The following is a 17089-nucleotide window of genomic DNA, read 5'->3' on the forward strand; positions in this document are numbered from 1 at the left end:
AGGAATCGGTTGGTTCGAAGGGAAAATTAACATTTTTTCGGATGATTTATTTTACTTAGATGTATCGGCGAGACGGTTGCACGCGAGTAGGTGCGCTATTCCCAGAGCTGTCGCCGGCTAGTAATGGATTTTGAATTCACTCTGGGCCGTTCTCCACTTTCTCTCTATCCATTTTTCACTCCGAGAGAAAAGAGAAATAGACGGAGAGAGAGAGAGAGAGAATTCGTTAGTTCGATGATAAATCCATTAATTACGTATCTCTCCCTGTTTAACATTCTTCTTATTCGTATCTCCATACCTCGTGAGAAGCGTGCTATGTAATCTTTCTTCGCATAATTTTGCAATGTCAAAATTAAAGTAGAGTAAAGTTTCTTTGCAAAATATTAAGAAAACTATATCGATTCCATCAGGGAGGAGTATAGGGACACGAATTTCCAGATAGAATTTCTCTTAAATCGTATCTTATTACGTACAATTTATCTAATCGCGATCCAAGTCTAGATTCACCGAGTCTTGATCCCTCGTTTCAATTTTCTCGATCGATAAAATAGTCACGTATACCACGAAGTTCATTGAGAAATATCATCTTTTTCGGTAAAAATAAAATAACCACGATCGAACAAATAGTGAGAGCACTCGATTCAAACAGTGTAGTTTATCTCTTAATAGCTCTAGTCGTTCGATTAATCGCGATAATTTCGAGATTGATTAAGTTATTAAGGAAATTTTCTTCTATCAAGACATTTATTACTACAATTTCGATTAATCTTAACCCTTTCCAAATAAGGAGAGAGGGGAAGGAGAAAAAGAAATAGAACGGGTGTCTCTCGGTTTCATCGTCATTCGTTTCCCTTCCGCTCTTTCGTCGGTTCTTGTTTTATCGAGCGTGTGGATCTCGCCCGTGGAAATTAACGCGGCGCCCGATTTACGCGGACCTCCATTTCCCTCCCCCTCCCCTCGTGCGATTGATGCGCGCCTCGCCGCCGCCGCCTCGTGACGAGCCACGAATAAATATTGTAAATCTCGTCGATGCGACTTGCGAACAACGCCGTTTGATTAATCATCGAATTGTAATTAATCGGCAGTCGCAGAGGCTCGAAAGGGTGTGCTATTTTATCTTTTTTTTTCTTTGTTCTCTCTCTCTCTCTGTCTGTCGAAATATTTTCATATTCGTGGAAGAGTTAAATAAAAGAATGTGTATGTACATATATATATAGGGAAAAGGGAATAGATTCGCCAGGTTGAATATTCATTCGAAGGAGGAGATTGAAATTCTACTTTTCAAATGGCGAGGATAGAATTCGCTAGAGCTTGGAAATTTTCTAGATGGCGGAGGTATCTTTGAAAATTTCGTCTCCCCTTCTTTTATGGATGGAAGAATTTGTTTTTTAACGATTCGATAACGGTTTCTTCTCTTCTCTTTTATTTTCAGAAGATTAGAGAAATCTTGAATTTTGAGTTGTTCGCAATTCGTTCTTTCTAAGAGAGTCAGAGATTTGAATTGTAGTAACTTGCTTGCTTTATAACATCGGATGAAAGATTAGATAGAAATTAGTGCAATCAGAAATTAGTGCATTTCAACTTCGTTAATTTTATTCGGTAACAAAAGGAAATAGTGTAAATCTTGTTTACGCGTGAAATTTATAATTCTTCCTATCTTGCACCTCGTCGCAATAAACTTGCAGGTTAATCCTTGGAGGAAATCGTTAATACAGTTTTCAAAAAATTTTCTTATCAAATAGAAAACGTATCCATCCATGTAGAGAGTTTCCTTCATTATTATTATCATTATTTCTCTTCCTTTCTTTCTTCTTCTTCTTCTTCTTCTCCCATTCCTATCGATCGATTAATGTTCTTTTCGTGGAACAACCTTATTCCAACCTTGCTCTCTCTCTCACACACACACACGTTTCTTCTCGGATGCGTGGCTTTATCGCGTATTCGCGTGACGTAACGCGACACGAGAATTTCTACGTCTACTCGAAAGTGCAGTTGCGGAAATTGTTTTATGGAAATCGAGGGCCGCTTGTAACCGCTTGTGGAATAAACGTCGATACAGTTCGACAACAGCTCGAGAATATTTAGGAGGGGCTGACGTGCCCCATTACCGATTTCCCCGATGAAAGGGGCCGAATGAAAGAAAATTTGTTGGAGAAAATAGAGAATTTCTCAAGAGAGAGTAACTTTTCTTCCTCTTTTCTGTTGACAAATGTTCATAATTCAAAATTTCTCCATTTCAGCGGCTTTATTGATTAAATTTTCACGAAACATATTCTCCTTTATCCCCGATATTTAGATTTTTTTTAATCTCCTCTAATTTTCACGAATAACATCGACTTGTCTCGTTCAGAAAAAAATAATCGTCGTCATTTTAGTTAAAAAGAAGAACGAAGAGTAGTCGATATCGATCGAAGAAATGGAAAAGTGGAGGGAATCCGAAGCAATATCGTCTCGTTCGTGGGGGAGATTGATCCAATCGGGGGGAGGAGGGGCCATTTCTCTAAACAGACAGAGAGGGGAGGAGGGATAGGTTGGGAATCGGGGCTTCTGCTCACGTGTCTGCAATCATCGGTGTCAGCTGAGACGGCCACGTGATTCGTTTCTATCGTTTCTATCCGCGATTCGAGTTAGCAGCACGTTTCGCGCACGGGAAACGGAAAGGTTTCGCCTTTGAGGGATTCCGTCTGAAAATCGGACAAAGCGCACGTGTGGCCGGTGTTTCGCGTTCTCGTCCCCTCCCCCACGATTTCCTTTGCACTGTGGATGAGGAATGGAAAAATCCTTTGTTTCGAATGCTTATTTCATGAAAAATTCCATCCTCCTTTCTCTCCTCGTAAAGAGTTAGGCGCGAATTGAAATTTGCGAACACCGCGAGGTTCTCCTCGTTTTCCTTCCGCTTTGACGCGAGGGGAAAAGTTGCATTTGCGTTCAGACGTGAAGACGGTGAGGCTGGAAATTTTTAGGTTGAACGAGTTTTGTTGGCAATTTATACCAATTGGGATATACAGTTTATTAGCGGAATGAAAGTTGTTCAATAATTGAAAAGCGTCTTTGGTTAATTGTTTGCTCGAAGGCTCGTTCAATCTTCTCTCGATCGAAATTTCCGCTTTAATATTCACGCAATGCTCATTGCAATCAACAAAAAATCGTGTATATATACATCGTGTTACAAACGAGGAGCCATTTACATGTTAATGCAAATTCGGTTTGATTTTATTTCCGCGTTCCATTCGCCCGAAATTGTCGATCATAATTAAAAAAATGCGAAATATATTTAATAACGTCTATGTTTAATTGCTGTTGGTAATGTAACGAGGAGAGGCGAGTGTTTTAATATCGATAATGCGAATATTGAAACGTTGGATGATATTAAAAATTTGCGAGGATATTCCCGGGGGAGGGGAGGAAAAAATATTTCCTCCTAAATTCCGTATTTTATTTTAAACGCCATATATAATATCTCGCTATATATATATACACCGACTGAAAATACATTTTTTCGCGAGTAGACGTTATTTGAAAAAGTGATCTATAAAAAAAAAAGAAATAATAATCATCGAAAGTTTCTATACTCTCGAACCAAAAGAAATATTTCCCTATCCTCGGGGAATACTTCTTCTCTGCTTCGTTTTATACCGTTAATAAATCAAGTTTCGGTATCGAATCCCGAAAAGAAAAGAAATTCCATATTTGTACAAAATTTCTCGAGGAACGATTGTTTTCGATTGTTTCGATCGTGGAGGGAGAAAGAAGTACAAACTGTTTGAAGAATTCCAAGACAGAGGATTCGCAACACGATGATGGAGAAGTGAGAGAAGAGGAAGAGGAAGAGAGGAAAGAAAGAAAACGACGAGGTTCGACGAGTGTTTTGAAAGCTACTTCGCCAAGTGTTATTGTTTGATAAACTCAAAAATGGCGGCGCGTTCGTTTGAAGTCTGGCACGGTTCCGCGGAACTGGACGGAACAATGAGGTGGCACGCAAAAAAAAGGAAACCAACCAAGTCGTTTAATCATGGAGCCGGCTCCCTCTTATTTTTATTGGCTCTTGCTTCCCCTGTTTACGTAAGAAAACTTTTTTCCCTTCCTCTTTTATTTTTCCTTCTCCTTTCACGCCTGTACCCCTTCCTCCCGTTTTATTTTTAACCGATGAAACTTGGATTGCGTTTTTCCATTCCGACGAAAGTTCGATAAATGAATTATAAAAATATTCTTTATAAAGTTACACAGATGAAACGTTGAGAATTTGGAAACAATTTCAACAAGATGAAATAATTGGCCGGGTTATATTATTTCTTCCTCTTAAATAACAGAGATTTCAAGAAACAAAGGGAAATTTTAACCTAAAGAATCGTTGAAACGAAATTTTTGAAAGCTTCTTTTTAAATTTCATCAGTGAGAAAAGAGTTTCACGCACAAAATACAGACATTTCTTCATCGCGAAAGAATCTAAGAATCGTATCTTCCAACCGATACGAGACGAGAAGAAGGAAGCCAAGATCGTTGGAGGGGTCAAACAATGACAGCGAGAAACCACGTCTTCAAAGCGCATCCGATGAGAATGCGGCTATTTTCGAAGGATTGACTTCTGCCCCGAGAAGTTGCCACTTGCTTGGAAGAAGGGCGAAAGGTTGGAGAGTAGGAAAAGAAGAAGAAGGAAACGGAAGGAGGGGTGAAGAGCAAACGATCCCCTGGATGCGCGTTTTAAACCTTTTCACGGGCATTTCCGTGGAAGGCACTTTGTGCCCTGCCCCACAAATTCGAACTATGCGCGTTTCTTTCGACCACCCTCCCCGCCCTCGAAACACTCTGCATAAAGATGAAACGTTCCTCCGTGGAAATTCCGCGGGAAGAAGTTTCGAAAAAAAAAAAACGCTGCACGAATTTTTGCTAAACTGTTGCTATTTCGATCTTGGAAATGTTTTTGTATCGAGATTGGGATCATTTCGACTTTTTTTTTTAATAAGTTAATTTTTTTAACTCTTCGAGCACTTTGAGAGCAACAGTTGAAGGGAAAAGAAATTCTCCGGTTGGAAACTGGAGTCGAAATTGCCCGTTTGAAAATTCTATCGTGTTTCTCTGAGTCGAGGAAAATAATCGTTTTTCTTTGATGATGGCTGTCTTCGAAAGCAATGCTTTTCAACGTTTGTTTTTGTTTGGAAAATTTTGGAAGGAGGAATCTTTTATTATATCTCTACTTCGAAACTATTCGAGATGAAATTGAATCTCGATCCGAAATTCAGTCTTTCGAACGATCATCCCTATTATTTATTTCTTTAAAGAAAGAAAATTGTACAGGATTCGAATTGATAAATTTTTTCCAAAATTCAATATTCCCTTTAAAAAAAGAAAACTGGCAATTCGAACAAGATTCTCGTACAATCCTCGTTACATAGACTTAAGTTTCCAAATTTTCCAAAACGCAACACAGCGTACACCGGTTATCCGCGCAAATTATCCTTGGATTATTAATGCGACAAGTCTCGCGTGTCCGCGGAATTAATGGGCTGTTTAGAATATTAATTTCTAAGGAAGTAGCGCGATACACAGGCCCAAATGGATCTGGCCTGACGCATCCCCCCCGTAATGTAACTATTAATCTTATACCTCCCCCTCCCCTCCCCAAGGAGCGTGCGCGTGGGTGCCGCTCAGAGACAAAGGGCAAAACCTTGATACCCATAACTTGTGTTTCGCCTCGTTTCTATTTCGGCTCACGTGCCCCCTTCTCGCTCGTTGCCTGTTACACGTTTTGGTACACTCGAGTGAATTACAGCGTGGAGATAATCCTGTCGAAGCAGCGAGAGTTTTGTTTTCCTTTCTTCAGATTTATCGTCGACCTATATATCGCCCTTTATGTAACGAAATATAGAACGAAAGAGAAACGTTTCTTCGTAGCTTTGTTACTTTTTTTCTTCGGACAAAATTATCGGATTTTGTTTAAGGATTGCTGATGTATATTTTTGTTTAATATTCTTGTCTGGCAATATGTTGAGTGAAGTTGGATTCGAAAAAGTAGTTAAAAATTCAAACAATCGAAATAGATTGGGGGGTATAATTAATTAAAAATCTTTTAGGGTGAAGTGAGATTGAACGAGATATGCAAACAGCGAATATATTAGGAGAAATTAACTTGGATCCGTTGGATAATGTTAATTCCTTCGAGATAGAAACGATTGAAAAACTTAAGTTTCCAAAAATTACTTCGATCGATAAACGTTTGAAAATACAGAAAGAGATTACAATCGAATATTTAGCTGTACATAAATCGATCATCGAAAAAAAAAAGCCGAGCTTCCATCTATTATCGAAACAATTCCCTCGAGATCGAAAGGATTGAAAAACTTAAGTTTCCAATCTCGTTCGATAAAAATTACTTCGATCGATAAACGTTTGAAAATACAGAAAGAGATTACAACTTAGCTTGTGCATAAATCGATCACCGAAAAAAAAAAGCCGAGCTTCCATCTGGAGAATCGAGTTATCGAAATCGAAACAATTTCCAAAAGATGTCGCACAATCTGGATCCCCATTCAGAAATCTGTCCACGAGATAATCCAGGCGAACGAGAAGAGAGAACGAACAAAGGGGACGAACAAAGTGAAAAACCAAAAGCGGAACCGTCGTCAGCCTTAAACCGGAACCCGCACTGACGTCACGTCTCCTCCCTTAAACACACGATCCATTTCGTATTCTCTCCTCATCCTCCTCCACCGATACCATCGACACGATTCATCCCAACTCGAAACTCGGCTCTCTCGAAAAGGGCGCGAAGAAGGGGGACGAACCCAAAGGGGAGGGGAGGATGGCTTCGCGTACACCGACGCTGAATTTATACGCCGTTTAACCCGGTTTAAACTTTGCCACTTAAATTAAACAATAGAACGAACCGGCCGACTTGGGGCGTACGTCTTGGACCGATCCCCTCTTCTCCCCCGCCGATTTCTCCGTTCGATTCCAGCCTCGCCTCCTCCCCTCCCCCCTCGACGATCCTGACATTGTCGGACAAGCGTAATTTCGCGAGATTCGAGAAATCGTTTCGAAGGATAGATTCTGAGAGCGTCTTCGTTTTCTGTTTTCGGGATGAGGAGAATGGAGAGGGAGACGTTTTTGAGATGTTTGAGGAGATTAAAGGAAGGAAACAAAGATTAGCTTTCTGTTCAGTTTGCTGTTTTCTCTCGTGTTATTATATTACAGAGATCGGGATATCATTGGTGTAATTATTCGGATAATGAAAATTATTAGAGCTTATGATACATTTGTTTCTCGCGAATATTGTTATATAATGTTTCTTTGAGAAATGATAAAAGTATTCAATCCTTTTCGAAAGCGAGAAATTTCTCCAATCCGTCGCAGCGACGATCGTTCTCACAAATCGGTTAAAATCATAACTTACCGGTCGAGTAAACGACAAAATATAATAGAGAAAATATAGACACGGAAATCTTCTCACTGCCGGGTTAATTTCTCCAACTCACGTTACTCGCGTGCAATTTTAACTATATTTTCATAGGGAGGGATGATCGATAATAAGAGGAGGGGGAGATAGTAATATTTGCCGGGATTGTTACTTACAATTTATTTGAAAGCTCCATCCATATCCTTTTGTATCCTTGTCCGCGGTTATGGCCCCGTCCTGTTCCATTTTTCGGTCCAACCATTCTACCCGAAATGCACGGCCCCATCCTATTATTCCCCCTTGCGTCCGTTTCAACGTGGACCTGTCTCTCCCCTCCCCTTCCACCGATCTCTAACTTTATCGATACGACGGATATGCACATTCCACTTGCTTCTGGCCGAAAAAAGAAGGAAAGATGATAAAATAAGGAAGATAGAATGGAGAGGAATAAGAGGAAGGGGAGAAGATATATGTCGTCCGTCCTGTTTCGATATTTGTTTACGGATAGGGAGAGGGAGAAGAAAGAAAGATGTTTGAATGTACTCGAGGAGATAATAGCCGTGACTTTCTAAACGTTTGGTATGGAGAACTGGGGCTCGTTTACTCGGGGCAACGCGATTCTGAATAAAGGGCGGCCCATTGTTCCGCCTCTTACTTTTTCCTCGCGAAAGAGAATCCGAATCGGAACCGCCATTGTTGGAGAATAAACCGAATATCCGTAACCGGTATCGCGGCCAGGCAAATATTCTGTCTCCCTTTTTACGTTTCTCTTTTTTTTCCTCTTCCCTCGAAGAAAGCGCGCGAAGAGTTAATTGGAAGAATTGATCGTTTTGTAAATTATTACGTACCTTTCTTCTTCTTCTTTTTCTTCTTCTTGAAGAAATGTAATAACTTTTGGAAGAAATGGAATGCTCTTTCTTTCGAAACAAGTAAATTTAGACTAAATAACAATTTTTCTTTCCGCAATGAAGTATAATGAGGATGGAATTGATAAATAAAATGTAAAATTGGTTTATTAGTTTCGAGAAACAAACGTCCCTCGGCAATTTTCTTCGTCCATCGAGGTAATCGAACAGGTATCTCGTTGCCGATAAACGGGTGGCCGAAGAGAGGACGGCGCGTGTATAAATCGTCGTAACTGTCGCATAAATAGGGGATGGTTGTTAGTTAACTCTCCGTGTCCAGGCCATTGTTCCACGAGAATTGGAACGCCTGTGACGCCGGCTCCTTTCCGCGATAACCATCGTGGTCGTCCACGTTCCCCCGCAACTGTGAAATACCGATTAAAGTAACGTTTCCGTTTCGAGCAAAGGTTCTCGTGGAGATTTTCAAGCCCTGTTGAGATTCGATCTCAGATTTTTTTCCATAATCGAATGCAGAATCGCGTGCAGTTGTAAAAATAGTACAGGATAGGAGACGTAATATCTTCGAAATTATCTTCAAATCGTTTTACTTCTGTTTCGATTCAAAGGATTTTTGTTAAAATTTTTCCTCTTTTTGTATCTTTTTTATTTGCTTTACGTCGATTACATCAAACGTGCCACGAGTATATTTTTTTTTAATTGAATCAAATTGTTGTACATATTACTTTTCCTCGAAGATGTAATTTTCTACAACAATAAATAAATTTATCAACAACTTATACAAAATGTACGTGAAGATACAAACTATCTAAACTATATATACATAATAACTCATTACCATATTATACGATTTTGTACCTAATTATTATCAGATCAGCCCCGAGAATAAGCCGTATCAAGCCTCCCCTCCCTTCCCCCCTCACTCAACCAAGAAACGCGATTAATTGCAAGTTTCAAGGACAAAACCGACGTTCGCCCTTCGCCCGAGAGCGAGACAATCGATTCCCGTCAAAGTTTGGGAGGGATCCTTTCTCCAAACCCGCCAAAAACCCAAATTTCCCACCCTTCCTTCCGCGAAACTTCCCTTTGATTCCTCCCTCGAAAACTCGGCCGAAAGAAAGTTAATGGCGGCCTCCATTAATCACCGATGCGCCGATGAACTTCTCTTCAGGGAAGGAGAGAGGAGAGGAGGAAGCGAATTACGACGACGCGGTTCACGACGCGGTGAATTTTCCATCCGTCGGAAACGGAACAAAACTCGCGATGACGATTGTTCCCTTGCTTCTCTCGCGAGTGTGGAGGAGGAGGAGAAGAGAGGAGGGTGAAGGAAAGAAGTCGAGGGAGAGGCCTTTGTGAGGATTCAGAGGCCTTGCAGACTTCCTCTCTCAGCGAGTCTTCTTCTTCTTCTTCTTCTTCTTCTTCTTCTTCTTCTTCTTCCGGCGGCCTCATTGATCCGAGTTCGAAGTTGGGGAAGAGGAGGGGGAGTGGGGGTGAAAAAGGAGAGGATTATCCGCGAATTAGAGTCGAAAAGGTGGAGGGATCCGTCCGGGGGGATAATGAGTTATGCTCTTTCGATGAGTTATGCTACTTCTTGGCGTCGGTCTTTGGATTTATATTCCGATGGAGGGGAGGGGGAGACGACCTTCTTTCTGGAGCAAGTCTGGGGAGAATTGCTCGACGAGGAATGTGGATGAATCTGTAAAGATGAAATTGGGATTTCCTTTTTTTTTTTTTTTTCAAGAAAAAATTTTATAAGGGGGATTGGCAATAAACGATCCAATAGTGAAGGACTTTTTTAAAATTAGATCGTGATAATTAATATTATCGGAATTATTTGAACGAGGTTGGTAATTGATTGAGAATTGGAAACTGGTTTCGATAAAAATTAATGTTGATGTAATTTAAGTAGTATTAGTAGAATTACAAAAATCAAAAATAGATAATTTAGATAATAGTTGTTCTACTATCCCAAGAATTTTCAATTAATGCTGAGCCTGTAGAAAGTATAGTATTTCTTTTAAATTATTAATAATTATCCTCGATCTCGAACAATATTCTTTAAAATTTTCGAAATACCTCGTATACTCCTTTACGATATAAACATTTTTCCAATTTCAAAAAAAAAAGAAAAGTATCCAAAAAAGGACGGGATTAAAACGTTGGATCTAAAGCGAACGATGAAAAAAAGAAGAAAAAATGTGGTGAACGAAGCAAAACCGGAAGCGGCGATGCAGAAACGTGGACGTATTTAACCGGAAGTCGGCCGGAACAGAGATCTGGAATCTATTGCAAAATAATAAGTTATCTGCCGGCGACTTTTGCCGACGTGTCCTCCTCCACCTCCGCTTTCCTTCCACCCCCTCGGGTTACCTCATTATTTCTAACTGATGACGCCATAATTCAGCTTCACGCGACGTACAAGAAAATGGACTTCCCCTCGTCGACGACTCGTGCCTGTTCCACCACCATCACCACCACCACCACCACCACTCTTCGTTCTTCGAGGGTAGTAACAGCGACAACTGGGGGTGTCTGGCCCCGCTATTCCGTCCAATTAAATGCCTAATCAATTATCTGGCGAAGAGAAGAGGGAGAGCTGGCGCCCTTTCTTGCTCCTACCTCTCGAAACATCCGTCCTCCTCCTCCTCGTCGTCCTCGTTACGCCGCGAAGAAATTAGCGGAGGTGTCAAGGGGATCACCCTGGCCAACGTGTTTCCACCGCCTCGATAATTAGCCCTAAGTTGGGGAGGGGAGGAGAATTCGCGGAGGACTCGTGTCGCCAACCTGTGAAACGACGTTGTTCCCGTTGCAGGCGAAGAGACTTTGGAGAGAGAGCGAGGATGTTTTGTAGGAAATAGTTGAGCCGGTGTTTCGAAGTGGATTTGGCGAGTTGAATTAATTTTAGATAGATGTTGAAACATTGAAATTGTTAAAAACTTGTTAAAGAAGCGTTTATGAAAACGAGACGATCGGAGAAATTTGTAAAAATATTCATCTCGTCGAAACTTCGTTACAATTGACAAATGTTTGATCAACAAACAATTTTCGAAACGTTTCCAAGTTAACGAGTTAGGAGATGGAGAGGATTACGCGACAAATCCAACGTTGCCAACGTTCCATTGACGATGGCGTACTAATTAGAACGGTCCGGGAAAGGAAACCGGGTCCCCGTGATTCCGAAGATGAGAGCCCCATAGTTGAAGATAGAGGTGGGGCGGGAGGTAATTTAGGTATCGTGGGTGGTAGGGAGAAATTTAGTAAAGCCTTGACCATGCTCATCTGCCCGCTCTTTCCGCCCGAAATTAACGCTTTGTACGCGGCCTCGAAACACCGCGCGGTAACGCCTGTGTATACTCTGCCCGCTTCATTAACCTCGTTACAAAGAACTCCTCCCCCACCCCTTTTTTCCACGATCCCCTCCTCCTCCTTGTATTCTTGGTCGACCGGTGTAACCACCCTTTAAAGCTTTTCCTCCTTCTTGGGAGTGGAGGTAGCCTTGAAAAGGTCTCCCAAGAATGGGAGGGGAGGGGGAGGAAGAATCAAGGATTAGAGAAAGGAACGATGATGTTTTAGAGAATTTCGAAAGAAATTAATTTGCCAATATTAAGGAGAAAACGAGAATCGAAGATATATTGGAATAATATAAGGAATATTATTTTTAATATCGCAATATCGGATAATGCTTCCAGTAAACGGTTAATAATCTGCCTTCGTTAAATAGGAAAAACCATCTACTGGTTTATATCCAGTAATAAACTGGATCTATTAACGATAATATAAAGAATAATTTAAATCAAAAACTATCCACCAAACAATCCTTCTGACAACGCTCGAAATTAAAATTCATCGAACAGCAATTACCGATGCGTTAGTTATAAACACGATCTATAATCGTGAGCTTCCATCAAAAAACGGAATGATCCAGAAGAGAATAATTCTAATGATAAGAACGTAAATGGGATTATCGTGGAGCCAATTATCAACGTATATTTGGAAATTATATATCGACAAACGTTTGCCAGAATCTTCGTTGTTTCAACGGAATCGTGATCGAGGAAAGTTTATTGTCGAAGACGGATCGTTAAAATCGTTGAATTACGGGGGGCAAGTTAGAAAATTCGAAATCAATGGATTAAAATTTTCACCCCCGTCGTTATAACGGTGATTTAAGTGAGTCACGCGTAATACTACTACGGGGATAATTGCGTTTCGCGCGGGACTTAACAGAGTTAGGCGATTTTAATTATACATTCTCCTCTTCCTCCTCCTCTTCCCCCGGATCATCAGTGTTTTTCTCTCCGCATCCTCCGATTTTTCTCATCAGTTTCGACTTTTATTCGTTTCCAATGGAGAGAAGGGTATTCGTAATTACGGATTGATGAAGGGCTGGAAAGACAAGTTGGTTTGCGTCTCTCAAACGGTGGAATATCAATCCATGGAAGAGAGAGAGAGAGAAATTTATTCGAATCCCCTTTTCTTCCGGAGAGATTGATTTATTTGTGCGCAAATAATTTTTATTCGGTTGTATTTGGAAGGGAAAAATTGAAAACTTTTTCATCTGCAAGGAGAAATGAAAATTTCGGGAACGTTTTAAAATAATGAAATTCTTTAAAATATCTTGTGATGATTGAAAAGTATCGTTTCTTTTTTTCTTTTTTTTTTTTTTAAACGAATATATACTTTGGTCGAGTACGTATTAGAAATGGAGATGTTACGAGAAAGGTTTCGATTCTATTTCGTTTTTCAGGTTTCCGGCCATTTGTACAACACCGGCCAGTTCCTGGTGTTCAGGGCCGATCGGGAGGCGAAGGTGCGGGTCAATATAACGGGTGGGCCGTTAGCTTATCACTATCAGTTCGAGGAGATCTACATACACTATGGGATGGATAACGATCATGGATCGGAGCATCGCATTAATAATTACGCTTTCCCCGCCGAGGTGAGTGAAATGATCGATATACTCGATCTTTTTTTTCTTTTCTCTCTCTCCATTTCCGTGAAAACTCCGTTCGTTGGAGAAACGCGGTTGCATTGATTTAAGATTTTTCGGTATTTTAAGATTAAACAAGGATAATTATATACTTTTCGATTTTTCTAAATTTAAAAAAATCTTTTTCTAATCTTATTTGTAACGCGATTGGAATGAATCGATTAGTAGATTAATAACAATTGAGATTGTTCGAAAAAGTTTAAAAAAAGGAAAAAAGAAGAAATTAATTTTATATTCCGAATTTTGTAATAAATAAACGTACGTTTCGGATTTTCTTTTGAAAGATTGTAAAACTATTTTTATCTCGCAAAAAAAAAAAAAAGAAAAGAAAAAAAGAAAGGAGAGGAGAGTAAAGAAAAATTTATCAACGATTTGAAAGCAGGCCGGTGAAAAATTGAAATTTTAGACACTTCGGTCGCACGCAAAATTTAATATTCTTGGTCTGGTGAAATCTGATAAAATTCAACCGTGAAATTGACAAAAGGATGACAAAATAGAAACGGGAGGGGAAAAAAAAAGAGAGAAAGAAAGAAAGAAAGAACGATTTCATATCGCTTTTAAGCGCTTATACAGAAACGAATCTACTTTCAAACGATATCACTGTTTTATCCCATGGGAAGCAAAGGCATAGAAAAATGAAGTAAAAATAAGAGGAAAGGGCGGGAAAAAAAGGAAAGAAATAAACGGAATTAGCGATAGCGCGTTTAGCATACCGTGGAAGATTATTCGACGAGCGGGAATTTTAAAGTCCTTGAATCTTTCATCGGATCGATATTTGACCATTCCCCGTTGAAAATTCGCTAGAGTTTCTGCTTTTAATTATGCATTACCTATGCTAGTCCTCGTTTCGACGCCCAAATCGAAATCTTGGAGAAACGAAACGATGCCCTCTATTCCTCGTTGAAAAATTCAACTCGCTTCTGTTTTCATTCAAACCTTCGAATCGTAATCGATCGCGTCACAATTTTCATTTCCTACCTCTTCTAATTCCCTCTTTTTCGAAATATCCTTTCAACAATACTAAAATTATTTAACTACTCAAAATTCGTATTTAAAGAAGAAAAGATTCGAATCCTTAACGAGGACATTCCTTCTTTTTCAAGGAAATTCAAAAAAACGAAAAATATGTATATAAAATACGTGTTCTTTTCGAGAGTGCTAATAACATTCGTTATTCAAATCTTTCATCAAAGAGGAAAAAGGAGAAGAAAGGATTGGAATCTTTAACGAAGACACCGTTGGAAAGAATAACGGGGAAATTATGCGTATAATCTGGAAAAATCCCGTGTCTTCTCTTTTGCTGAGGCTCATCAGCGAGTCGGTGGACAAGGTTAAGATGATAAAACGGGGATGAGGGAAGCGGTGACGGCGTAGTTAATCGAAATTAATCACGGGGCCGGCTTCGTAACGAGACAAATTAAACATTCGTTAAACGCGACGTGACGATGACCCAATTAACCGCGACCTGCTCATCCTTCCAGCAACCAGACCCTCTCCATGTGCGACCCAGTTATCCCCTGGTCGACGGTCGACGGCCCGCGAGAGAATATCGCGTTGCGCCTCGTCCTCCGCCACCATTTTCCCCGATTTTTTTAATTAGTGTCGAAAGCAACACGCCTCGCCTCCGTGAATTTCGTCGAAAAGAGCGGTGAAAAGAATAAAATGTCCCCTCCTCCTCCTCTCCCCCTCCTTCTGGAAAATTATTTTCGACTTTTTGGGTCGAGAACTGGGATAAGAGAACAACTTTTAGAGAATTATGAGAGGAAAGAGAGAAATGGGTGGATAGAAATAGAGGTGTCGTTCACAATTGGATATGGGAGAGAAAGTTGTAAATTTTTCTTTTCTTTTTTTACGAAAATGTGAAGAAGATTCTTCTGATTGATTTTTTTATTTATTGATGTTTGAGAAATTGTTCGAATGTGTGTGCAATTAATATCTGTGTAAAATTGATCGATTCGGGGAAAAAAGATGTTAATTAACATAGTAGCGATTCTTGATGCAACTCGTTCGACCATTTGATGAAATCAATATCGGATTATCGTGGAAATTCCGACGAAAGTCGCGAGAGATTAAATGACTCTCCCTAGAAATTCCTCGATATTCGTTGCAAGCTTCGCTTCGAATTCCTGTCTGCCCAAAATTGGATGTGATTTTTATATACTTACTTTACTTAACTTCATCATCGTTAAGGAAATCGTTCGTCGGATAAATAAAAAGGATTAGAAAAAGGAAAAGAGAAAAAGGGATATATAATTTTTATATAATGTATGTAGAAAATGTAGGGCAACGATTTTTCGATAAACATAAAATGTTGTCGTGTAATATTCAATCGTTGAATGAATCGTTGCGAGGAAAGGCATTTTATTTCGTTTCAATTGAGGCTATTGATAACGTGTCGGATATAATAAAATTCATCGATTTCTCCGCATAAAACCCCAATGAGGGAAAGCTTAATCTAAATCGAAAAAGTGAATTCTATTGTAACAAAGAGGATTCATTCCCTTTGTCGTATTACACGTAAACAAAATTGAACGTGAAAAGCAAAGGGAAAATTAATAGAAATATTACGAACTGTCTTTTATGGAACCGTCCATAAAATCACGATGACTCGAAATAATGCTTTTTAAATCACTTGGAAACTGTTTATATTTTAATTCATGGCCATTCGTTGTTAAGGCCATGTATATATACGTCTATAAATAATTAAGCATCGGGACATCTATCAATCTTTACAATTTTCATTTGATTGTCCAAATGTGAAGATCCGATCCGTAGAATTTAATCAAACTAAATCATCCTTTTCGATCGATAATTTAATTGCAATATCTTTCAACTTCCCAATAATTTCAAAATATATTGAATTTACAATATGATTCCGTATCAATTAACTTTATTCAGCTTAAAAAAAACTGTTTGATACAATTTTAAACGTAAGAACAACAATACTTACACGATACTTCCCTGCAATTAATAAAATCTCGATTTCGTAGGAAAAAGAAACGGAGAAATATTCGTCAAACTTGGTCAAACGTCTTCAAACCGATCCCTAACATCCCCAAAATCCCTAAATCATCCCAAAATCCTGTATTTCATCCCCAAGAAACCGTTCAAACTGTGGCCAACGCGAGGCAACCCGATCAAACCGTGGCGAAAGAATCGAAAACCTCCCCTCCTTCCAACGTGCTCATAAGCCGGAAAACAATTATTTTCGAATCAACGCGGCCTCGAACGAGGGAGAGATCGATTCGAGGTTAATCGAGCACATAATTCAGGGGCGACGCTGCGTGTTTGCACGCGGCAAATCCGGAATCCGCACGCGAGCGAGCAGGTGCGACGCAATAAGCGGCGCCGTGGCTGCGCCCATTTCCCGTATTTCCTTCTTTCCAAACCGTCTGACCGCGAATTTTCTCTTTCATGATAAATTCGGGACGTTTGTCGTTTTCCTTGAAGTTGGATGGAATTTACGGTGGCGAGATGTTAATCGATTTCGTGGATATCGATTAAGCTTGAAACTTTCGAGGATCTTGATGTATGGAAAAGTTGTTAAATCTTTTCCTTTTTTCTAGAATTTGAAGTTTGGAATTATTTTTCAAGCTTTCCAATTTGGTGTAAATTTTTGTCGCCCTCTTTTCGTCTTTTTGTTGTTGTTACCGGATTTCGAGGATCTTGATGTATCGAAAAGTTAGAAATCTTTTCCTTTTTTCTAGAAATTTGGGAAAGGAATTATTTTTCAAGCTTTCCAATTTGGTGGTGTAGATTTTTGTCGCTATCCCTTTTCGTCTTCTTTTTAATTTTCCGATTTGTATAATTTGATAAACGCGAAATAATGCGTGATCCGTTTCG

General features: G+C 39.7%; 1 protein-coding gene across 3 annotated transcripts in view; it reads left to right on the forward strand.

Moving 5' to 3' along the window:
• The window catches only part of LOC100577879 (carbonic anhydrase-related protein 10), a 180353-nt gene that overhangs the window by 119472 nt on the left and 43792 nt on the right, over nt 1-17089 (forward strand). For all 3 annotated transcript variants that reach the window (XR_003305590.1, XM_006566261.3, XM_026443656.1), the window contains exon 4: nt 13004-13195. Coding sequence is in view for 2 of the 3 variants with exons in the window: in XM_006566261.3 (XP_006566324.1) it covers nt 13004-13195 (192 nt within the window). In the remaining variant the exon portion in view is untranslated. The remainder of the gene's footprint in view (nt 1-13003; nt 13196-17089) is intronic.

This window comes from Apis mellifera, linkage group LG11 (assembly GCF_003254395.2).
Source record: "Apis mellifera strain DH4 linkage group LG11, Amel_HAv3.1, whole genome shotgun sequence".
NCBI lineage: Eukaryota > Metazoa > Arthropoda > Insecta > Hymenoptera > Apidae > Apis > Apis mellifera.